This window comes from Malaclemys terrapin, chromosome 1 (assembly GCF_027887155.1).
Source record: "Malaclemys terrapin pileata isolate rMalTer1 chromosome 1, rMalTer1.hap1, whole genome shotgun sequence".
In the NCBI taxonomy this organism is placed as follows: domain Eukaryota; kingdom Metazoa; phylum Chordata; order Testudines; family Emydidae; genus Malaclemys; species Malaclemys terrapin.
This window is the reverse complement of record NC_071505.1, coordinates 336,170,069-336,191,252: the sequence shown is the minus strand read 5'-3', so window position 1 is coordinate 336,191,252 and position 21,184 is coordinate 336,170,069. Positions and strand designations below refer to the sequence as shown.

The window sequence follows — 21,184 nt, the reverse complement described above, 5'->3', positions numbered from 1 at the left end:
TAATTTTGCTGTCTACCCCCACCTTTTTTTTTAACGTTTAAGACTGTTTTCAGTTCAAATAACACAGCTTCATATATATCACTATAGGAAATAAGATCACAGCCATCAGGACATGATATAGCCTTCCTTAAACAAGGTACATTTAGTGGGAGGGGCATTCTAAAACTGATCATTTTGTACAATGCAAACAGTGTGTCTTTTAAAAAATCACTCTCCAATCCTGGAGGATTTTAGTTAAACGTACCCTACAGTTAAAAGTCCATTGGCTTTATTTTGTTTAAAATCAGTAAAATCTTTGTTGTAACTTGGGAAAATAATATAGTTAAATATTTACTATGAGCTATAATAGAAAAGAAATGGTGAAAATCATTCAGTTCGAATAAGGACAGTATTAATACTAACAAAAACAAACAGGCCAGTGGTCAATACAATGTGGTCCTGTGAGGATTTCTATGCTATGCAGGGATGGTGGATTGTGTGTTTCAAGATAACAAGGTCCAAAGTTTATTTCACCAAAGGGCCTGTTACAGTGTGCACCATTATGAACATAATTTGTATGTGTCTTACCCAGGTTCAACAGTGCTAAGATACAGCCTTGCACTGCCGAAGATAAACCAAATACCAGTTAACAAGCCAAGCAATCTTTAGCTCCATTATTAACATTGTGTGTTTATGCCCCCTTGGTGTTTAAAGAGCAGCCGTATTGCTGAGATCTGTGGTCCTGGTTTCATTTACGCTGCGATTGAATCAAAACAGACGGCCGTGCTATAAATATGACAGGGGCCCTCGCTGTAAATCACAAAATCAAATTCTAAAATTTCCTGTTAAGAGTCTTGTCTTTGCATAATGGAGTGCATTGTCATTTATCATGGTGACACTTACAAGTCACAGCCGAAAAGGTGCTTTATTAGATTTTTTTTTAACCAATTTTGATTTATTCTTGTTGCAGAGTCCGTTTAGCAGCCTGAGCAGAATCTTACCGTTCCCTCAGCTCAGTAAAGCGACCACAGATACAGTACAGAATTTCCTCACTGTTCCTAACCTACAGCCAAATGATGTCTTGAGGACAGCTCCCAGTCATCTGTCTTTTAAACCCAAATCAAGCATGAGGTCGCTTAACGGCCTCCATCTATTTTGTTCTTGCCTGGTATTTTTAAGATTTGTTGGCCCATTTTGCCATGGCTCTGATCAATAGCAGTAATGACAAAGATACGATGCGCTGTATGAGTCCCTCCGGTCACTGGTGCTTAATGATTTTTTCCAAGCTCTGGATAGACAATTTCTGTCCAAAAAAGCTTGGAGGAAACAAACATTGCAGTACATCTCACAGTGCTAAATGAGTCTAGTGGGGCTGAAATTGCTACACAAATGCGATGCCTTCTGAATAATGAAAGTCAAAGGTAGGAGTGAGCCAAACCTGCAGGGGACAAAAATCTGCACTGATTCCTCTCTGTAGTGGGTGGAAAAGGGAAAAAGCTGCAGCTATCCATCCCGCAACGTGAACTTCCTATGGGCATAACTAGAAGCTCCACTGTTGGATCATTTAAAACAAGGTTGAAGAGTGCAGTAGAATTGTCTGCTGCAGAGACCGACCTGCTATGAGTCTGGTCCAGATGATACAGGTGCCAGGTCTAATTTTGCTACAAAATAAACACATTTCAGCACATGTGGCTTGATCCTCAAGTCGACATGCGGGCAAAAACGTCCACTAATCCAATGGGAGTTTTGTCTGAGTGCAGACTAAGACCTGTGGCCGCTTGTCCTTGATACTGCTGGCCTGGACTGTGAATTGATTAGGATAGCAGACCCCCCCCACCTAGATTTCAAGGTCAGCAGTGGCACTTCAAACACAATTCATTGTAACTTGAAGCTGCTGATTCGCACTAGTTCCATTTTGAGGGAAATGTGCAAGGGGCGGGGGCTGGAATTCTTTTGGGGCAGGATGTGTGCTTGTTAGTCAGAAACTAAACCCAGCTGTTCCATGCTAGCCTTGGTCCTGGCAGTGGTTCCTACATGATCATTAAAATGAATATTTAGGGTAATGCCTCAGGGTAGAACTTAGGACTTCTGCATCTGAAAAGCACAAACCTCTACTGCCTGAGATCAAACTCTTTTAGCAAAAAGTCGGCAGCAGACCCATAAACCTCTGTGTGGTTCAGCTCCAAGAGGGGGACAGAGCCACCCACTGTACGTGAGGGATAGAAATGGAATGTCAGGCTACAGGTGCCATAGGGGAAAGATTTATTCACAGATTCCAAAGCCATAAGGGACCATTGTGATCACCTAGTCTGACCTCCTGTATAACACAGGCCCGAGAACTTCCCCAAAACAATTCCTGGAGCAGATCTTTTACAAAAACAGCCGATCTTAATTTAAAAATGATCAGCAATGGAAGAATCCACCACAACGCTTGGTAAATTGTTCCAATGGTTAGGTACTCTCACTGTTAGAAATGGACCCTTTATTTACAGTCTCAATTTGTCTAGCTCCAACTTCCAGCCATTCGACCGTGTTAGACCCTTCTCTGCTAGATTAAAGAACCCGTTATTAAATATTTGTTCCCTACGTAGATACTTATACACTGTAATCAATGATGGGTAAGCTGCATGAGTATGTTGTTCAGCCGGGCAACAGTTAACAAGTGGTCAAGTGGCCCTGGAATTTTTAACATTCCCCTGACCCCGGAGGGTGAACTCCACAGAAAAACACTGGACTCTTGTAGACAAGACCCTTATGGCAGGACAAGGGGAATCTTACAGTGCCAGGATAGTAAATAGCCTTTCAGGTTTTCACCCCCCTCCAGTAAGGTGAGTGGGAGATATCCCAAACCTCTCTTGATACTATTGCGCTGCTGACGACACAAGCAGTCCACTGTCTCCTTGATCGATTGTTTAGGTTTGTCTTAGTTAGTGCTAGAGAAACATCATTCTGTTGAAGGACCTTTTTAATAGTCAGGAGAGAAGAGACTCAAAATAATAACTCCTCCATTTCCTGGGCTGTGCACAGACTCCAACTCTAGGCCACTAATGGACTTTAATGGGAAGTCGGGCAGTTTTAGACCCAGCACATTGCTTGTGAACGAAGAGTTAAATCTAATTTGCACTGATTTTTGCCATGATGTGGATTTGGATTGCTCTTGGCTACAGGCAGATTTGTGAGACTCATGAAAAATGGAAGACCTACTCGGATTCATTAGTTGTGTAATAACCTGAAGACTCTGGGTAAGGCTATAACGGTAACATCTCAGGCCAGTAAGGTTTCCATTGGGAGTGTTTCAGACTTGAATTTCCTTTCCTCTACTCCATGTAAACGTAGCAGATTTACCATCGTAAAATCCCAATTACTTTTTTAACAAACATATGTGAATGGATACACGAGACTTCCCTGTCTTCCCTGCTACACTTTGCCAGAGCAGCGTTAAAAGGAAGAGGTGGTGTATGGAACAGAGTGTCTAGCTGTTTTATAACACACAGATGGGCAGCCCATTCATTTTCAGCCTGCATTAGCTCTGCTCTGTTTCAGAACCTCCTCCTCCCAGAGAGTGAAGCCACTCTGACAGAACTGGTGCTGATTTTCAAGACTTACCACTACTTGCTATTTACTCCTGCCAATATATTTCTCCATAAAGGATGCCTGCCAGTTCAGTCCTGGCCAACGCTCTTCCTGCTCTGCAAAGAATAACACTGAATTACTGTATCAAAACCACTCCCTTTCCTGCAAGCCAGGAGGAACTATTAAAACAGCAGGATGGTAGGTAAGCATCAGAGATGGTGAACTTCACATGGGTCAATGTTTGGGTTCAGTTAAGATCAGAATCTAAAACTCTGGATGCGTCTCTCACTGGGTCTGTAACATTAGGTTAAAATTTTTATGGTGAACAGGCTCTCTTGGGGGATTTCCTTCACTTCCATCTGGAAAAAGCATGAGAACAGCCAGGAGGGGACCTTAAGGACAGAGTCAGACAAGTTCTGCATCCACAGGAAAGCTGTGATAGAACTGGGGCTACCACAATTTTCTCTATCCATGGAGTTTGTGCCCACTGAGTCCTTTCCACCCTTGTTGCTATCCTGTAACTGAGTAGACCCGGGGATACCGTCTTGGCAGAAGGCAGTGATGCTGGTGGTGGGGTTTGCTGAGCTTGGTGGGTGCAGCGGAAGAGGGCGTGATTTTAGGGGACTACAGAATACCGTGCTCCAAGGGCCAGCTCTGAAACCTCTCTTGTTGTAATGTTTTGGCATGGCTCAGTCTGTCTCTGGTTAGAACCTGGAAGCAAAAACTGAAGATGAAAGAAGTTAAAAATTTCAGAATGTGTAAGAGGTTCTGAGCTGCTCTCTGAAAGCCGGTGAAAGTTCAGGGGTGTGTGGGTGAGGGATAGCTCAGTGGTTTGAGCATTAGCCTACTAAACCCGGGGTTGGGAGTTCAATTCTTGAAGGGTCCACTTAGGCATCTGGGGCAAAATCACTAAGTGGTCCTGCTAGTGAAGGCAGGGGGCTGCACCTTTCAGGGTCCCTTCCAGCTCTATGAGATAGGAATGCTGACTCTTTCCGAGCCAGAGGTCTGGATGGCATCACACCTGTGTTTCGCTGACTGCAGCAATGTCCTGTATCAGCAGAGAATTTTCTCAGGAAGAAGCTCAGCTCAGTCTCCTTGTTCACGTGAATCACAAGGACTCTTGCACATACCATAGCACGGGCTTATGTGAGTACAAATTACATTAGCATGTCAAGCAACTTTGTCAGCCATTTCTTGTAAACTACTTGGGCTCCTCTCTAGTGGGCATTTCTATTCAAATGCCTCCTTGTTCGCTGTTAACCCTCACTGGGCTACTCACATAATTGGAGCTCCTTCGTATCCCAGTGGGGCGGAAGGGGAAAGGAACAGTTAGAGGCTTGGGTCCAATATTTCCCCTGCTGCTGCTGCTTATTAAACCTTTTAAATTCCCTGCTGACAGAGTTCCAGAGAGGCATGTTTGCCATAGCCATAAATGATTTACCAACCTGGCACTGAAAACCAGTTTCCAGGCTAATAAAGACAGCCCCCAAAAGCAAGAATGCTGGAGTATGGATTTGCTGCACTCTTCAATGGTATGTGGGAGACTATCCTACTTTCAGACTCAAATTAGCTTCCTACAAATGAAGTTGCTTTATTGGACACAGCCCAGCGGACGGCTGAACACACAACCTGGTGTACTGAAATACTATGCTTTAATGGGGTTATGTCTACAACTTCGGTGCATTCAACCCATCGAGAGAACAGCTCTAGGCACGAGAGAGGATGTTTTCCAATAGAGTGGGAGCATTTTTCTTGGCCTTTACTGGCTTTTTAAACTAAAAACAGGATTTGTGCATGGACCAAAAAAGCAAGAGAAAAAAAATCTACTATCATAATGAAAAAGACTGGGTTTTTTTTTAATTCCAGTTCCGGAAGGAAGAGAATCATCTTGCAAGTTAATATATTCTGCTCCTTTTGCCACTATAATCTACTTCTGTGCAGCAGGAGCCCAAGAAACACTTTCTGTCCCAAGTGAAAGGTGAAAACTCCTTGTAAGTTCTCTTTTGAGGCACACGATTCAGACAGTCACTTTGAGAGATTCAGAATCATTGTCATCTTCCGTTTCCAGCGTGCCCAGCGTTTCTGAGCTGCTCTTCGGGTGGAAGGCTAGCTGTCCCTGTACCAAATAAGAAAGGATTAGGATGAAACAAGTTAGCACAGACACCCATTTCTCACTTCACACCGAGTAACCCATGGATGTACGTTGACAACTCCCCATTTTAAATTCCTCACAAAAGGGAAAAAAGGACAAAAGAGAGTAAATTTCACTGTGATCACACTACGGCAAAATATACCTTCTGTTCATTGCAAAAAACATGTGAAGGCCAAATTTAAAATAAAAAAAAAAGTATGTTGCATGAGTTACAGTGCAACCATATTCTTTCTCTCGTTATTTTCCTCCCCCCGCCAGGTTCAGTTTAGAAAAAGGATTGAGTACAACACAGTCAGGTAAGTGGCCACAAAAGAGTAGCTGTCTTTGGCAAGAAGTCACCGCATTGACCCTCTCTGTCACCTTCTGCCCATTTCGCTCTGTCTCATAAAATGGATGTTGTTGGCGCTGTCTGAGAGTTCGGGGTATTGCTCCACTGAGATCACAAAGTAGCCGTCATAGCCCTGCACCCGGCCCGTGTTTAGCACTTGCTGCTTCTCCCCTTCTGTCCACGAGCGAATGCCCTCCTCCCCATCCCGCAGTCTCTGCTGCTCCCTGGCCCAGGCCTGGGCTATGGCACGTTGCCTGGCCAGCTCCAGCACGCGGGCTTTCTCCTCGTCCAAGGTGGTCCCATAACGGGTGTTTAGACACAGTGCTCCATATTGGAGCTGGATGTCCGTGTAACGTCTAGTCCTTCCACTGAGTATTGTGTTGATCTGGGACACTGTAACATTCACGCCATTCTCCAGGGTTCTCCGCCCGCCACTGAGGCCCAGTATGGACAAGTCGCTTTCTGATGGCCCTTGCTTAACGAAATAATGTGTGTCCACTCCCTCGATGGTGAAGTGCAAGTTCTCCAGGTAGTGGGCGTTGTTCAGTATGGCTGCGATCCGGCGCCCGTCCTCATTGGCCAGACTGATGATGTCGGTGGCCACACGCCCATCCTTCATGGCAAACTTGACCCCTTTGCCAAAGACAGATCCTCCTGAGGCAAAGTTCTTGTTCTCCTTGACCGTCCGGCACCCAGCGATGCTGGAACTGTAGATCTGTTCAAAGCGCTCTAGGGTGACGAAGGCTTTCAGCTGTTTCTGCACTTCACACTGCACTCCCAAGATTGACTGGGAAGGGAGAGAAGGAGAGAGAGAGAGACGCAAATTAGAAAGAGATGCCGGGGGACTGAAAGGTATCACTAGCACATTGGAGAGCAGAGAAATAACATGGTAGGATCCAATGAGAAGAGCCAAAGGGTTCTGTTCCTCTAGCTACTTCTTAGTGTTGGTCTGGAAAATAAAGTCTTTCTTTTTAATGAAACAACTGATTGAGATTCCTGTGCTTGCAGGCTATTCTCCCTAACTGCCATCATGCCAGGACACTGAACTGAATGTAACATCATCCCTTTGACAGAGTGGACGCTGGGGTGGAGACGGACCCCAGCATGGAGGGGAGATTATGGTTTAGTGGTGACAGGGAGAGACAGTTGCATTCTACCCCACTCCTTCTGTGACCTTGGGAAAATTAATTGCTCATGCTTCAGTTTTCCTCATCTGTAAATCAGAAATGATTCATAGCTGATTACCGGGAATCTTCTAGTGATTAATATTTGTAAAATGCTTTGAGGAAAGGTGCTCAATAAGCTCAAAGTATTTAAATAGTAGCAGTTTCCTTCTGTTTTAACCTGGTTTTGATTCCACCATGCACCGTCCTCCAAGGCTGCACATCACAGTGTGATCCTCACTCTGGCCAAAACACTCTTTTCCAGAGCCCCTCAATGCCACTTGAAGCATTGGCCAAAGTGGATATTCAGGCCAAAGTGAGGTGCTAACACTCCCCTCCCCTCACTGATACAGTGCTCCCAGTCTTCCTGTGGGATCAGGTCCTTGGCTATTAGGACCCAATCTTGAAGCTCAATTTTTAGAGGCAAAACTCCCATTTGACATCAATGGGAGCTCTGCCTGAGTAAGGACTGAATAGGGACCACAGCCTGAGATCACCTGTAGACAGTTTTAATGCAAAGTGACTTTTGCTGTTAGCATATAATGGAGCAAATGCCCTGAGTGATTCAGCGGCTTATCATTCCTGCAAAATGTCTGTAGAAACATACTCATCCATTGACGGGAGTGTCGTCTTCTTTCCTACTCCTGTCCAGGAACAATTATCTGCTCAAATTTCACAAAAGCGAGACGATGCCGTAACAAAAGTCTCCTATCCCTGCCAAGGGCTTAATTCAATAAGGTAACGACAGCCAGCATTAAAAATAGGTTACAGAGGAAAGGGGCCACCCTCACGTTTTTTTTAAAGTGAATTTAATAGCTGTGAAAGTTGCTGGCTTAACAGCCCTGGAAGCTGAACACTCCTGTTTTCCTCAATATGCCTTAGCCCTTTCCTGGAGAGACCCTTTTTTCGGGGTGACAGAGGACAATTCAGACTCCATGATTAGTCTAACTTTGGCGTCTTGGCTGAGTCAATGCTAATTTACATGGGGCTGTTATGAGCACCTGTCACTGAGGCATGTGATCGAGCAGATGCTCTATTTTGCTGTTACATATTCGATTTATAATATTCTAGCAATGAGAGGCTGAACGGCTACAGGACCATCTAGTGAAGGATCTCAACGCTTTTTACAACAATGAATGAGGTTAGCCTCGTAATGCCCAAGAGGGTATATTAGCAGCCCCATTTTAGCCACGAAGAAAGCGAGGCACAGATGATTAAGTGACTGGCTAAATATGTCACTAGAAGTTTGTGGGAGGCCCTGTGAGGCTAAATTCTACCTTGACTATCCCCTGAGCGAGACACCTGAAAGCAGCGGGGTTGTAGGCGAACTTCATTAGGACATAATGAGACCAGTAATAAAGAGGCGCAAATCCAATCCTTTCTCCAACATGACCCAATATACGACTCTACAGATGTAAATGCTCTAAACTCCCAGAGGGCCTGATCCTGAGTGGGGTGGAACAGCTGAATCTCCTAGTGACTGACTGCTCTGGGATGAAAGGTGTTGGGTTAAAACAACAAAACCTCAGTCTCTGGGTGCTGCTCAGGAGACTGACTAGAGACACATGCCGAGCCTGCTCCCACTGAAGTCAAAGGAGATTTTGCCACTGACAGCAGCAGCATGAGCAGGTCCAGTAATGAGCAAATCCTACATGGCTTGAACGGGCCGTGAAAAATGTGGCTGGATTAAGCTTGTCCTATCGCTTTGGTCTGGAGGAACAGGTTCTCTGGGGAGGTTCTAGCCTGCCCTCCTTTTCTCAGGCTTGTCACAGAACAATAAAAGCTATGCCCTGTGTCCTGAGCTATTTCAGTTGTCTCCCTGTCGTGATTAGGGAGGGAAGAGGGGCAAGACTAGTAAATCCCACTGTTGTTAAACCCGGTTTGGGACTCAGAGCTAAACTGCATGGAGATTCTTGTAGGGTGGGACCTGGTTTTCCTGTTCTTCAATGTGTATCCCAGAACTCAAGATGATGAAGGGCTTGCTAGACCAGCCTTCCCCATGCAGGACTGGTCCCTTCCATTTATATGTAGTGCACTGTCTGGTCTAGTTCTCAACAGCCAGGTGATGGGTCTCCCTCACGAGACTACTGAGTAGTTTACTTCATTTCACTGAGAGGAAGGGTGCTGGTGTTCTGGATGTCCAGCCAAACCATGACCTTTATAGATGCAGCCCCACATGAAATTCCCCTTCACTGGCCTCGCCATTTAATTCTGGACAAACCAATTCTGGGTTCCATATTGACAAAGTGCTCGTGCCCTTCAGAATCAGGATGCCCTGGAGAATTTGCATAGCTGCATTTTTTCCCTTCTCCATTCCTCAGCTGTTCTGATTACCAGCTGGCGTAGTGCTGGGTTCCTTATTAATCAACCCCGAGGTTCTGCTGACACTGCAAGACACAGCTGAAATGTAACTTTGCCCCATCCTGCCATAGCAGAGCAGGGCAGATATTCTCTGAATCAGGGAATACTCAGGCAGACGGCTAAGTTAAGGTACAGACAGACTAAATGTCCTTGTTTTTTATCACCAACGCGGGCCATTAAATACTAGATTTAAAATATGTGTTTAGCCTCCTTTGTGTTTTTAAAACACACGCCTTTTCCTTGACATAGTAATACACAGCCTTTGTGAGGTTCATGACGTGACATAATGTTCACTGACTCCTATGGCCATCATCATTCAAAAATAAAAAACAAAACGCAAAACACATCTGGACATAATAGCTAGACTGAGGTTTAGTGGGAGTGCCCATGATATAACAGCAATAGCACTTAGCACCTTTCACCTAAAGAGCACAATGTACCACAGGACCTCAAACATCTTGCTCGTTTTGTCTGTCTAGCAAGCACCATCTCTTCCTTTAGCATTAGAAAGCACCTCACCGCAGGAGTAATTTCAATCAACAATAAGGAGGTGCAGAGAAATGAAGGGACTGCCCCAAGGTCCCACAGTGAGTTGGTGGCAGAGCCAGGAATACAAAGCAGGTCTCCTGACTCCCTGTTCTGTGCCCTACCACTGGACACTGCTTAGAGCTATAATCGTTCTAGCCAAGGAGTAAACTGAGGGGTTGCCTCTGAGCAACACAAGGCACTTGTGCTGGCTCGCAGAGGGGCTTGGCTGTGGTGCTGCGCTACCGTTCCCAACTTTCTCTACCCAGGGACACAAGTCTGCAAACTGAGGTCTTCCACATGGCAGCGCAATGCATTATCACTCATCATCATTAAAAACGACTCGGTTAGCTTGAAAGTGAGTCCTATAATATGGGAGGACTTTGAAAACTGCTTAATTTTAAGATCTGATTACCTTGAGTGTATCCCTTTAATAACAGAGTGTATTTGGGAAAAATCATCTTCATATACATATATACCTCAGCCTGTATGCTACACTGTGAAAAGGAGGGAATGCAAACAGATTATGCAGAGTTCAAAGAGACAGCATATCCCTGCCTTTGAAATGCTCCATCATTTCTGTTTCATCTGACAACCCATTTTAATGAACTAGCAAGGAAGAGAAACATAAAATTACCATCTGAGCTGAAGATGGCATGGAGCAGAATTCTCTAAAAACGCTGTAGCTTTTGGCAACTGTAACCCAGAGGTACAGTGTAAAAAACAGCATTAAAGCAGGAGGAAGTTGTGGTGGGATTTATTGGTTATTTTATTTTAATATTTGTCACTATACACAACTGACATCTCTATTCTGGGTTTGTTTTTCCTTCTGATCTTTTTTAATCAGATGCCCTTAGGTGACATTTTACTTTATCTAGTAATGACCCATTGGAGACTGATCTTCGTTGTTTGTTTGCTGCTGTACAGAGCTCAAGAGAATAGTATATTACAGCTAGCTTGGAATAGCTGCTTGTATTTTGTCTGCAGTTCTTGAGGATTTAAAATACCACAGCTAGCTTCTACCATCTCTTGTTTTTAAATAGTGCCTTTCACTGTGATACCTAAAGCTTTCATTTCCCATCATAAATAGCCAAGATGTGAAAGAAATTTGAACCCGTTTCCTCGTTTCTCCTTGTGCCAATATACCATGGGTGTATATTTCCCTTACTAAAATATGGGCTTATCGTTGACTTGCTGAGTCTAGGCTCTGACTAAGGAAACTAGATGGAGTGACAGTAGTATTGTAGACTCAGGCAGGTATACTATGGGAGCTCAAGAACTGGGGAGAGGCACTGAGACCTCAGTTTGTGTCCAGTACCCCAAGTAAAACATCTTTGCATTAGTTACACCAGAGACTTGCCTCCTCTGTGCCCCCTGACACCACTGGAAAGGGGTGAAAGTGGCCACTGGGTAAGTAAAGGAGCTTAGTTTGGCTTTATTACGCAAAATGATCCAGACACAGGGTAGCAACTGAGTCTGCTTTGTACTATGACTGCAACTGTAGTGATCCACAGAAAGAGAGGAGTGTCAATAAAAAAGCTATACAATAAAGTGGCGTAATCTGTTTAGTTTATCTAAGAGAAGATCTAGAGGTGACTCCCTCATGGTCTCCAAGTACCTACATGGGGTACAGATTTCTGATAGTAGAGAATTCATTTATCTACCAGAGAAAGGCGTAATGAGATCCAATGGTTGACAGGTGACACTAGAAAAATTCAGATTAGAAAGAAGGCACAAATTTTACCAGTGAGGGTACTTAGCCACTGGAACAACTTATTTAGGGACCTGGTGGATTCTCCATCACTGGCAATATTTAAGTCAGGACTGCATGTCTTTCTGAAAGATATGCTATAGGTCAAACAAAAGTTATGGGCCCAATGCAGGGACTCTTGAGTGTAATTGGTTGGCCTACTCTACGCAAGAGGTCAGAGGAGATGATCTATCATTTGTGTTTCATTTTATAACCCATTTTAAGGACCTAGCAAGGAAGAGAAACAGAAAATTACCATCTGAGTTGAAGATGGCAGAGAGCAGAGCTATGGTTCTTTCTTATCTTAAAAATCTACTGATCTGATTTTTGAAGGTGCTTGTTTTGATAATTTCAAAATGTTTCTTTACAACTTTGACCTTTAATTTTTTTAACCTGGTTTTTTTTTAGTATAAATTAATTAAAATAATCAAGAAAAAATAAATAATGAAAGAAATTACCTAGAAGAGTTTCAAATCTTTTTTTTTTCATTTTTTTTTTTTCGGAATTGGGAGAGTTGTCACACTTGACCCTTTCTCATGAACAGGCTTGGTTTGACACACTGGCATTTTCCAAGAAAAAACACGTTTTGTCAGAAAATTCCTGACCAGGTCTATGATTTAGTTGCCGAGCTTTAGGCATTAAGTTTGTGGCCTTTAAGTTTAAGTCATTCAATCCAATTAAAACAGACTTAGTGCTTGGAATCTCCCATCGCCATGGGCGAGGGAAGCATTATGATCCCCACTTTGTAGATGGAAGAAACTGTTGCACAAAAGGTCAACTTCTACCCCGTCGTGGTAGGCACAGAGCGCTCACTTGGGGTGGAACTGGTGTGGCTTCAGTGTGCAGGAGGGGCAGAGACAGGATGCAGTGAGTTTGTACAGGGACTGTGCACCTGCACTGCAGAGCCCAGCTCCATTTGGCCACATGGAGGAGGATGGAGCAGTGGCAGGCCCGGTCCGGAGATCTGTCACTATGTCGATCCCCTCGGCCTCCCCCATTTCCTCAAGGCAGAAGTGTTAGGGCCATAGGGGCTGCAGTAGGCTCGGTGGGATCTGAGAGCACTGCAGCACCACCCTACAGAGATTCCCAGCATCCAGCCTGGGCTCTGGGGAGAGGATTTCCCCCCACGTGACACTGCACAGAACCCAGAGCTCCTTAATCCCAGTCCTGTGCATGAACTCCAAGGCCGTTTCCGTTTTTAACCCCCGACAGAGAAAAATAAGGTGGTTCTTGTTGGGGAAAAAAGGGTTGGCCCCGTTTTAAAGCCGACGGGATGGGCAGAATGAACTCCTGATCGATCAGATTTGGCAGGCCGGAAGAGTCAAGCCTTGTGGGTGTGTGGAGGATCCTCACCTGGGGAAGTTACTTTAGAATACACAGCAGCCTACTTCATTCCACGGCCAAAACAATACAGATCAGCCTCTGCCTCCGACAGTGTGCTGAGGAAAGCCAACAGCTGAGCTGGGCTACCCTTCCCCTGCAACCAACGCTACAGCCAACAAGCCCCAGGTATCAGAGCCCCAGTGCTCATGAGACCGAGAGCAGTATAGTTAATGAAATGATGACTGATTCCAGCCCCCGGCCCCCCGCAGACAAAGCTGTACGAGCGCCCGCAATTACTCGGTAATTCAACAAGACGAAAGGGAAAAAGAAGCAAAATTGGATTCAGGTGCTGCAGCTCTGCAATATGCCAGAGGTCACGAAGCATCCCCTGCTGGCCAATAACATTGAACTTGTTCAACAAACAATTTAGTGACAGCCCCACAGTCACAGGCAAAAAGTGCAGCACAAGAGAGTATTGGATTTTAAATGTCACTCTGGAGCTGCAGGGGGATAACTAAGCTAAGCTGAACCTAGTGCAAGGTTTATGGCATGCTGGATATTTCCGAGCTGGGGGATGCTCAAACTCAGCATTAGGTCTCCAACCTCCCATCCCTGCAAGGCAAGTACAGCCCAACATTATGGAAGGAGATTCTGGGATCCTGTTATGTGCTCCGAAGATAAAATGCAGTGTCTGTGAAGGGTTACTTGCCTGGTTCTTCTCTATTATTCACCCTTCTCCGAGAAGGGAACTGATTCTGATCTGTTAGGCCATTACAGTGATGTGAATCAGAAGTCGCTCCACTGGCGGCGTGGAGTAACTCAGAATTTACATTGGTGTAACTCAGGGAAGTATCTGGCCCACTGAGATCTGGAATCCAAGGAGTCAGAGAAGGGGAAGATCTGTTACACAATCTAGTTGATATCATTGGAACTAATGCAGCGTTGTCTGCAACAGTATATTTTCCCATGCCTTGCCCAGACTAGTTTTAAATGAGCCCAGTGATGGGACGTCCACCACACACCTTGGAAGGCCATTGCACCGTTTAACCAGTCTAACTTGCAGGAAGTTTGTCCTATCCACTGGAGAGTGCTGGCTCTGAGTTTGTGCTGGGCTATTCCTAGCAGGAAGAGAGCAGTAGGCAAGACACTTGGGTTTTAAGTGACTTTTGTTTTCAAGGTGCTAATCCCATTTTGTGCATGCAGTATCGGCCACCAAAAATGAACTACAAGCATCCTGATTTAGGCCTGAATTAGTGTACAGTGATTTGGGACAAAATCAAGCCAAGTAAAATTTAAGCTGTCAGGAATAGCTTTCTTATGGAGAGATATTTTACACTGTGGAGTAATCTCCTAAGGGAAGTAATGGGAGTTCTTTTGCTTTTAAAACCAAACTGGATAAAGCACTAGAAAATATATTGTAGAAAACAATTCTGTCTTGGGGCATGGGTGGATGATCCAACAGGTGTTTTCTATCAGCTCTGATTCCTTGGTTTAGGGAGCTAGCATGTGATCTGTGGTAACATCACATATTTTTTAAGAAAGAAAAACAGTACAGATTAGTTTTGTTCAGCAATCACCAACAAGTATCACAGAAAGGACCCACGGTTGATAAAACCTTCAGATGGGATTATTTAGTCACATTTCATTACTGAAGTGGGGGAGGGACAGCAGCTACTTGCAGGCTGACTTTCACTCAGGTCCCTTGAGCATCTGCAATAGCAGATTGATTTTAATTTCTACAGTGAATACTGCACCTGGATCCCATGGTGACAAGTGCCATGCCGGTGCCTAAAATAGACAGACTACATAGTCACATTGCTCACCTTGCTATTGTCCCACTCTTGGGTTTTCATCTGCGTGTGGATAAGCTCATATGATGGCTCCATTGCATCTGTATCTGGCTTGGGATATCCAGGGATAACATTGTGAAGTTGGAAACCAAAGGTTAGCAGCCAGCTGTTGACATCTGGGATGTGAGAGAAGCATAAGTAGGATTTTATTGTTATTTGTACTGCAGTAGAGCCTAAAAGTCCAAGCACTGACCGGGACCCCATTGTGCGAGGCGCTGTACAAACCCAGGACAAGACGACAGCCCTGGCCCCAAAGAGCTTACTACATTTCATGCATATGAGTAACACCATCAGAAATGATTATTTAAAGTATCACATTCCAAAACTATGGAGGATGAAGGAAATTACCAGAAAACCAAACAGCATCCAGGCCAAGTCCTCCACTTTTCCACACAGCTGAAATATACATTTTGTTAAAAATGTTAAAGGCCAAAGCAATCTTTCTGGCTCCAAAACTTCTCAGAGTTTGTAAGGCATCATGTCCAAGAATGGTGCTACGCAGAGCAAAAAGCACAGGAACAAGAATATAATAACAAAGGTCGAGCTGCCTAAGGATTCAGATGCTCTAGGTGGCTTTGAAAAATCTCAGCTTTAATGTTGGTCACCCGGAAGCATCCCAAGTGGTTTATAGGCTATGGGATAAACTGAGGTGTTCATGAGCCAGGACATAGAGGTAGGGAGTAGCAGGGCAGAAGTACTGGGCACTTGGGGCAGGATCTGAGCGGGGGCTCATGATATACCTCTTAAAGATGTATCCACTGCTTGTGTAGGTAAAAGCCACATTTTAATTTAGCATAGGTAGGTTCCTATAGTAACTTTTTTTTTTCAGTATTGTTTAAAAACAGCCTCCACATGATCATTGCATTTGCACACATTGGGTCTGCCACAGTCAAACTGACCTGCCCTTACATCGTGAGCAGCGCCATGTATATGATGGTCAAACTCAGTGGCGTACCGTTCAGGAAGCTCTTTTAGTCTGTACTATGATAGAGGGGGAATGTTGGAACCAGAAGGGAAGTGATATGAAGCCCATTGCTTGGGAAGCTGAAAATTATACTGGAGAACATGCTACTAGATGAACCACAGGGAACAGTCCTACTTGAGCAGGAAGACGGACTCAATACCCTGGTAAGTCTTTTCAGGCTCTAACATCTTCGATTCCAAGGCTAACAGGAAAGACAGCCGAGTGAGTAGCTAGCTGGAGAAAATAATAACTCACTTGGCTAGCTCCTGGATCTGCCTGGCAGCAGCATATAAAATACTTCCCTATTTATCTACTTCAGAGCATATGATGATTCTAACCTCGCTTATCTCTGTCGACTCCAGAAGGAAGGAAGGAAAAACGGACTCTACTATAATCACCAATAACCTACCCGTCATTTATCCAGCCTCTGAATACCATCCTTTGCTGGGAAAAGCTGAGGGGATGAGGGTCAAAGTTTAATTAACTATCAGCTCCCAAGGGGTTTAGGACTTCCATATTGTAATTAGCATCGTGTTGGTAATTCATTCATTTCAAGCTCCAGTGTATCAACAAGAGGTTTGCTGTTCATTTCATCAAATTGAGTTGACACTAGTGGGACATTCTGGATGAGGGGATTTGTTCAAAAAACATGGCTTTTTCCCCGCATGAGTTTAAATGTGTGTTTTTGAAGAGACCGTTGGAAAAGCATTAGGGATGGAAATGACAAATAATGTGCTTCCAGATGATTGGAGAATCAAAAGTCAAACAAACACACTATCTATTGCTTGTTTTCTTGCAATCCAAAATGTTGAGTTTGGGCGTGGGTCCAGAAAGCCCTTGCATTGATCCGTGTGGAAAGAGGGATTGCTGTAATAAAAACACTTTTGTTCTCTCACCCCACAGACTGTTTTAGAAGTGTCTTTGGAAGGAAGGGGAGGTGTGTGCTTGGGGTGGGGGGCGCAGAATAAAGCTTTGTTTGATTATTTTTTTCTTTGGTGATGAGGCATCCCTGTTTCCAAATCCTCCTAGTGTGAAATGAACAGCTTTGATATGCATATTCTGGACCAGGTGGCCAGGAGAACAAAGTAAATCTATATAGGGCAGAAGTTATTCACCAAACATGTTCAAAACAGTGTCAAAAGGGGCACAGAGGGGGTTGCTGAACAGCAGGAAAATATGTAACGTCTGAAAAGATTCGATCCAGTCTTTGTTGGTTGCTTCTCACAAATCTGACTTTGAAAACATCTGTAAACAGGATTTTCTCTTTTTTTGTGGGGTGTGTGTGGAAAGAGTCAGTTGGAAGGAACAGGAAAAAATAAGTAGGTGGAAGGAGAGGTTAAGAGAGTGGGGGGAAATATTAATTTGCCAATGGCAATGACACCTTTTTTTCTTTTTGAAAGAAAAGTACATTTCGCATCACAGTTTTTTTCAGCAACAGTAGCCCTGCCAACACATTTCACAGCACATTCATTTGAGGGCACTGAAAGAGACTGCTTAATGCAGACACGTGTAATGGAAATGTCAGTTCAATCCATCAGGCTTCCCGATGTTGGCAGCAAAGCTCTGCGTCACGAAGTGTACGATTGCTAAAATATTCACGTTGAACAATGGGCCTCTCAGAATGTAAATACCTGCTTCGCCCACTCTCCCTGCCGCACGCTCCCAGTTCCTACACACGAGCTTGGAAATCGTTTACTGGGAGACTGAGGCTGGTCTACTCTGAAAATAGTGTAGCTACGTCTCTCCGGGATGTGAGAAATCCATAACCCTGAGAGATGCAGCTATGCTGCCCGAACCCACGGTATAGACAGCACTATAGCTAACTACTGCCTTCCAGGCCGATGAATTAACTACAGTGACAGGGGGAATCCCTCCCATCACTGTCGTGAGTGTCTACACTGAAGTACTATAGTGGCGCAGCTGTAGCATTTTAAGTGTAGACACAGCCTGAGGCTTGTATCATTGGTCTGTGGGCGTGCACCTGCCTGGCCTCAGTGAGCCAGAGCATGCGAAGGGGTGAGGAAGGACGCTGCCCCCCCCCAGTATATTGGCAGGTGTGAGTGCAATGGCTAAGGAATCCCCATCATATGCGATGTGCAGCGTAGAAACCTGGGAACGTCAATGAGAGCTCTGTATACGGACGGCTGTGCAGGGTTGGACCCACTAATAGTCAGAATCCTTTCGGTGCTGTCAGACATCGCAGAGGACTCAAACAAGGCTCTGACATCCCTGTCCACCATGCTGCTTGCGGAGCGGCTCCCTGGTTGTGTTTCATGACTTAACTTTTTTATGAGGCCAGGTTGTTGGACTATTGTTCAGCCCCCCCCACTCTGGAGGACCAGCAAGCTGCTTTTTTTCGGTCAGCTCCCTACCTAGGGTTGCCAACTTTCTAATCGCACAAAACCAAACACCCCTGCCCTGCCTCTTCCCCAAGGCCCTGCCCCTGTCCCACCCCTTCTCCGAGGCCCTGCCCCAGCTCGCTCCATTCCCCCGCCCTCCGGCGCTGGCTGTCCTCCCCCTCACTCACTTTCACCAGGCGGGGGCAGGGGAGTATGGGCTTTGGCTGGGGGTGTGGGCTCCAGGTGGAGCCAGAAATGAAGGGTTCAGGGTGTAGGAGAGGGCTCCAGGCTGGGGCAGGGAGTTAGGGTGTGTGTGTGGGGGGGTGAGGACTCCAGTAGGGGTGCAGGCTCTGGGGTGGGGCCTGGGATGAAGGGTTTGGGGTACAGGAGGGGGCTCCAGGCTGGGGCAGGAGGTTGGAGTGTGTGTGGGGGGTGCAGGTTCTGGCTGAGGGTGTGGATTCTCAGGTGGAGATGGGGATGAGGGGTTTGAGGTGAAGGAGGGGGCTCCAGGCAGGGGCAGGGAGTTGGAGTGCAGGGGGGTGGGTGAGGGCTCTGCCTGGGGGTGTGGGCTCTGGGGTGGGGCTGGGAATGAGGAGTTTGGGGTGCAGGAGGGGGCTGGGGTAGGGGGTTGGTGTGTTGGGGGTGGGGGCTGGCTCCGGGAGGGAGTTTGAGTGCAGGCTGGGGCAGGGGGTTGAGGTGTGGGAGGAGGTTTGGGGTGTTGGGTCCTGGCAGCACTTCCCACGGCTCACATGAAGCGGCCGCCAGGTCCCTGCAGCCCCTAGACATGTGGGCAGCCAGGGAGGCTCCGTGCACTGCCTGTGCCTGCAGGCGCTGGCCCCGCAGCTCCCATTGGTCGTAGTTCCTGGCCAATGGGAGCAGCGGAGCTGATCCTCGGGGCAGGGACAGCGGGCAGAGCCTTCCTGGTCACCCATGCGTCTAGGGACCTGGCAGCTGCTTTCAGGAGCAGCATGGAGCTAGGCTGGGCCGGCTCCAGGCACCAGCTTGGCAAGCAGGTGCTTGGGGCGGCCACTCCGGAGAGGGGCGGCAGGTCCAGCTATTCGGTGGCAATTCAGCAGACAGTCCCTCACTCCCGCTCGGACGTCCCGCCGAATTGCCGCTGCAGATCGTGATCGCGGCTTTTTTTGTTTTTTTTTGGCTGCTTGGGGCGGCCAAAACCCTGGAGCCGGCCCTGGAGCTAGGGCAGGCAGGGAGCCTGCCTTAGCCCTGGGACCCCGCTGCGCTGCCGACTGGACTTTTAACGGCCCGACCTGAGTCGCCAGGGTCGCTTTTTGACTGGGCACGCTGGTGGAAAACCAGTCACCTGGCAACCCTATCCCTACCCTTTGACCTGTCTGGCTTTGGTGGTCCTAAAAGGAATTAAAACTCCCACTGGCATCGCTCTTAGGATCACTGGAACACACAAACGTTCCCATCACATCAAGATCCAGTTCCTCAGGAAAGGCCATTCACGCAGGACTTTTTATCTTCAAAGAACTTTGCAGGCCTTGTCTACATACAAAAGTTCTACTACTTTAACTATAGTAATATAAAGGAATACATCCCATCTAGTGTGAGCGCACTTGTACTGGTACAGAAGTGCTTATGCCAGTATATCTAGTCCTGTTTGGGGAGGGGAATAAATAATAGAGTATAAAGCATCTTTATACCAGTATAATTTTGTCCACACTAGGCCTTGTATTGGTATAACAGCATCAGGAAGAAATCACACCCATAACCAACATAGTTATACTGGGATAACAATGTGTGTAGATCACTTGTACAAAAACTTTAACTAATCATCTTCACTGCAGCAAACTGACACTGGGCTCATGCTCAAAACTGGCAATGGTCACTTATGCACTTGTGACAGGTTTAAGGTCTCATGTGGATGAAAATTGGAAGCTTCATGCCATGGACACACCTTTGCTGCTCTAAAAGGTACTGAAACATGAGAGCTTAAAATCTTGGCATTAACATTAATTCCAACTCTCATGATTTTTTCATGAGTCTTGGAATATGTGGTGGTGTTCTTAAAGCCCCAACCCCTGGAGTCAGGTGATTGCTTGAAAAGCTCAGCTTTCATTTAAAAACAACAACCATAAGCTTCTAGCCCTCATGGTTGTGGGGAAAAGCTTGAAGACATGTATCCTAAAGGCTCTAAAAAGAATCTAGAATTTTCTATTTTTAAAATCTCACGATTTTAAATTCACTGATGATTTTAAAGGTTGGACTCCTGATTTTTGAATGCTGGGGTAGCCAATACTGTTACTGTATACGGAAAAGCGGATTTAGGTCTTTTTAGAGGTTTTTAAAATTAATTATAATTTGCCTCTCCCTAAGAGTTGTATACAGTTGACTCATGGTAACTGAGTCACCTTTTATTTTAATAGACAAGAAGATACAGAAAAGAGTCCTGATACAATATTTTAAAACCCTTTAAAACAGCTTTCCTGTCAAATATGTGGCACATGCAGAATACACAACAGTGTGGTTGTTAAAAAGGTTTTGTCTGTGCTCATTTGGAATGGCCTACACAAACACACACACACAGAATATATATTAGAGAAGTAAGCTTGTTAATTCCATCTGATGAATCATATGATCATTAGCTCTGAGTGACTCAGGTCTCCTAGAATCTTTCCTGCTGAAATAAATTCACTTTGGGGAGCCATTCTTCTCACTTTTAAACACCTGCTTAGTGGATCTATTCTGCTTATTGACATTAAGAAAGTCCTTAATCTTTCCATATTTAGATATTAAATTTAAGACACACAATACTTGTTTTTGCTGGCTTTTAACAGGCAATTGTTTACTCTGTGGGGTGGATTAACTGTATTGCTATTTTAAGGGGCTCTATAATGCCTTGCTACGATAAAA

The 21,184-nt window shown here is 45.4% G+C and overlaps 1 protein-coding gene across 3 annotated transcripts in view; it reads right to left on the bottom strand.

The window, feature by feature from the left end:
- Positions 1–5,384: 5,384 nt before the first annotated feature.
- TENM4 (teneurin transmembrane protein 4) overlaps positions 5,385–21,184 on the bottom strand; it is a 752,323-nt gene continuing 736,523 nt past the window's right edge. For all 3 annotated transcript variants that reach the window (XM_054015769.1, XM_054015770.1, XM_054015771.1), the window contains 2 exons: positions 14,978–15,120; positions 5,385–6,819 (listed from right to left, as the gene is read on the bottom strand). In XM_054015769.1, coding sequence (XP_053871744.1) covers positions 6,061–6,819; positions 14,978–15,120 — 902 coding nt within the window. In that variant the 3' untranslated portion in view covers positions 5,385–6,060. The remainder of the gene's footprint in view (positions 6,820–14,977; positions 15,121–21,184) is intronic.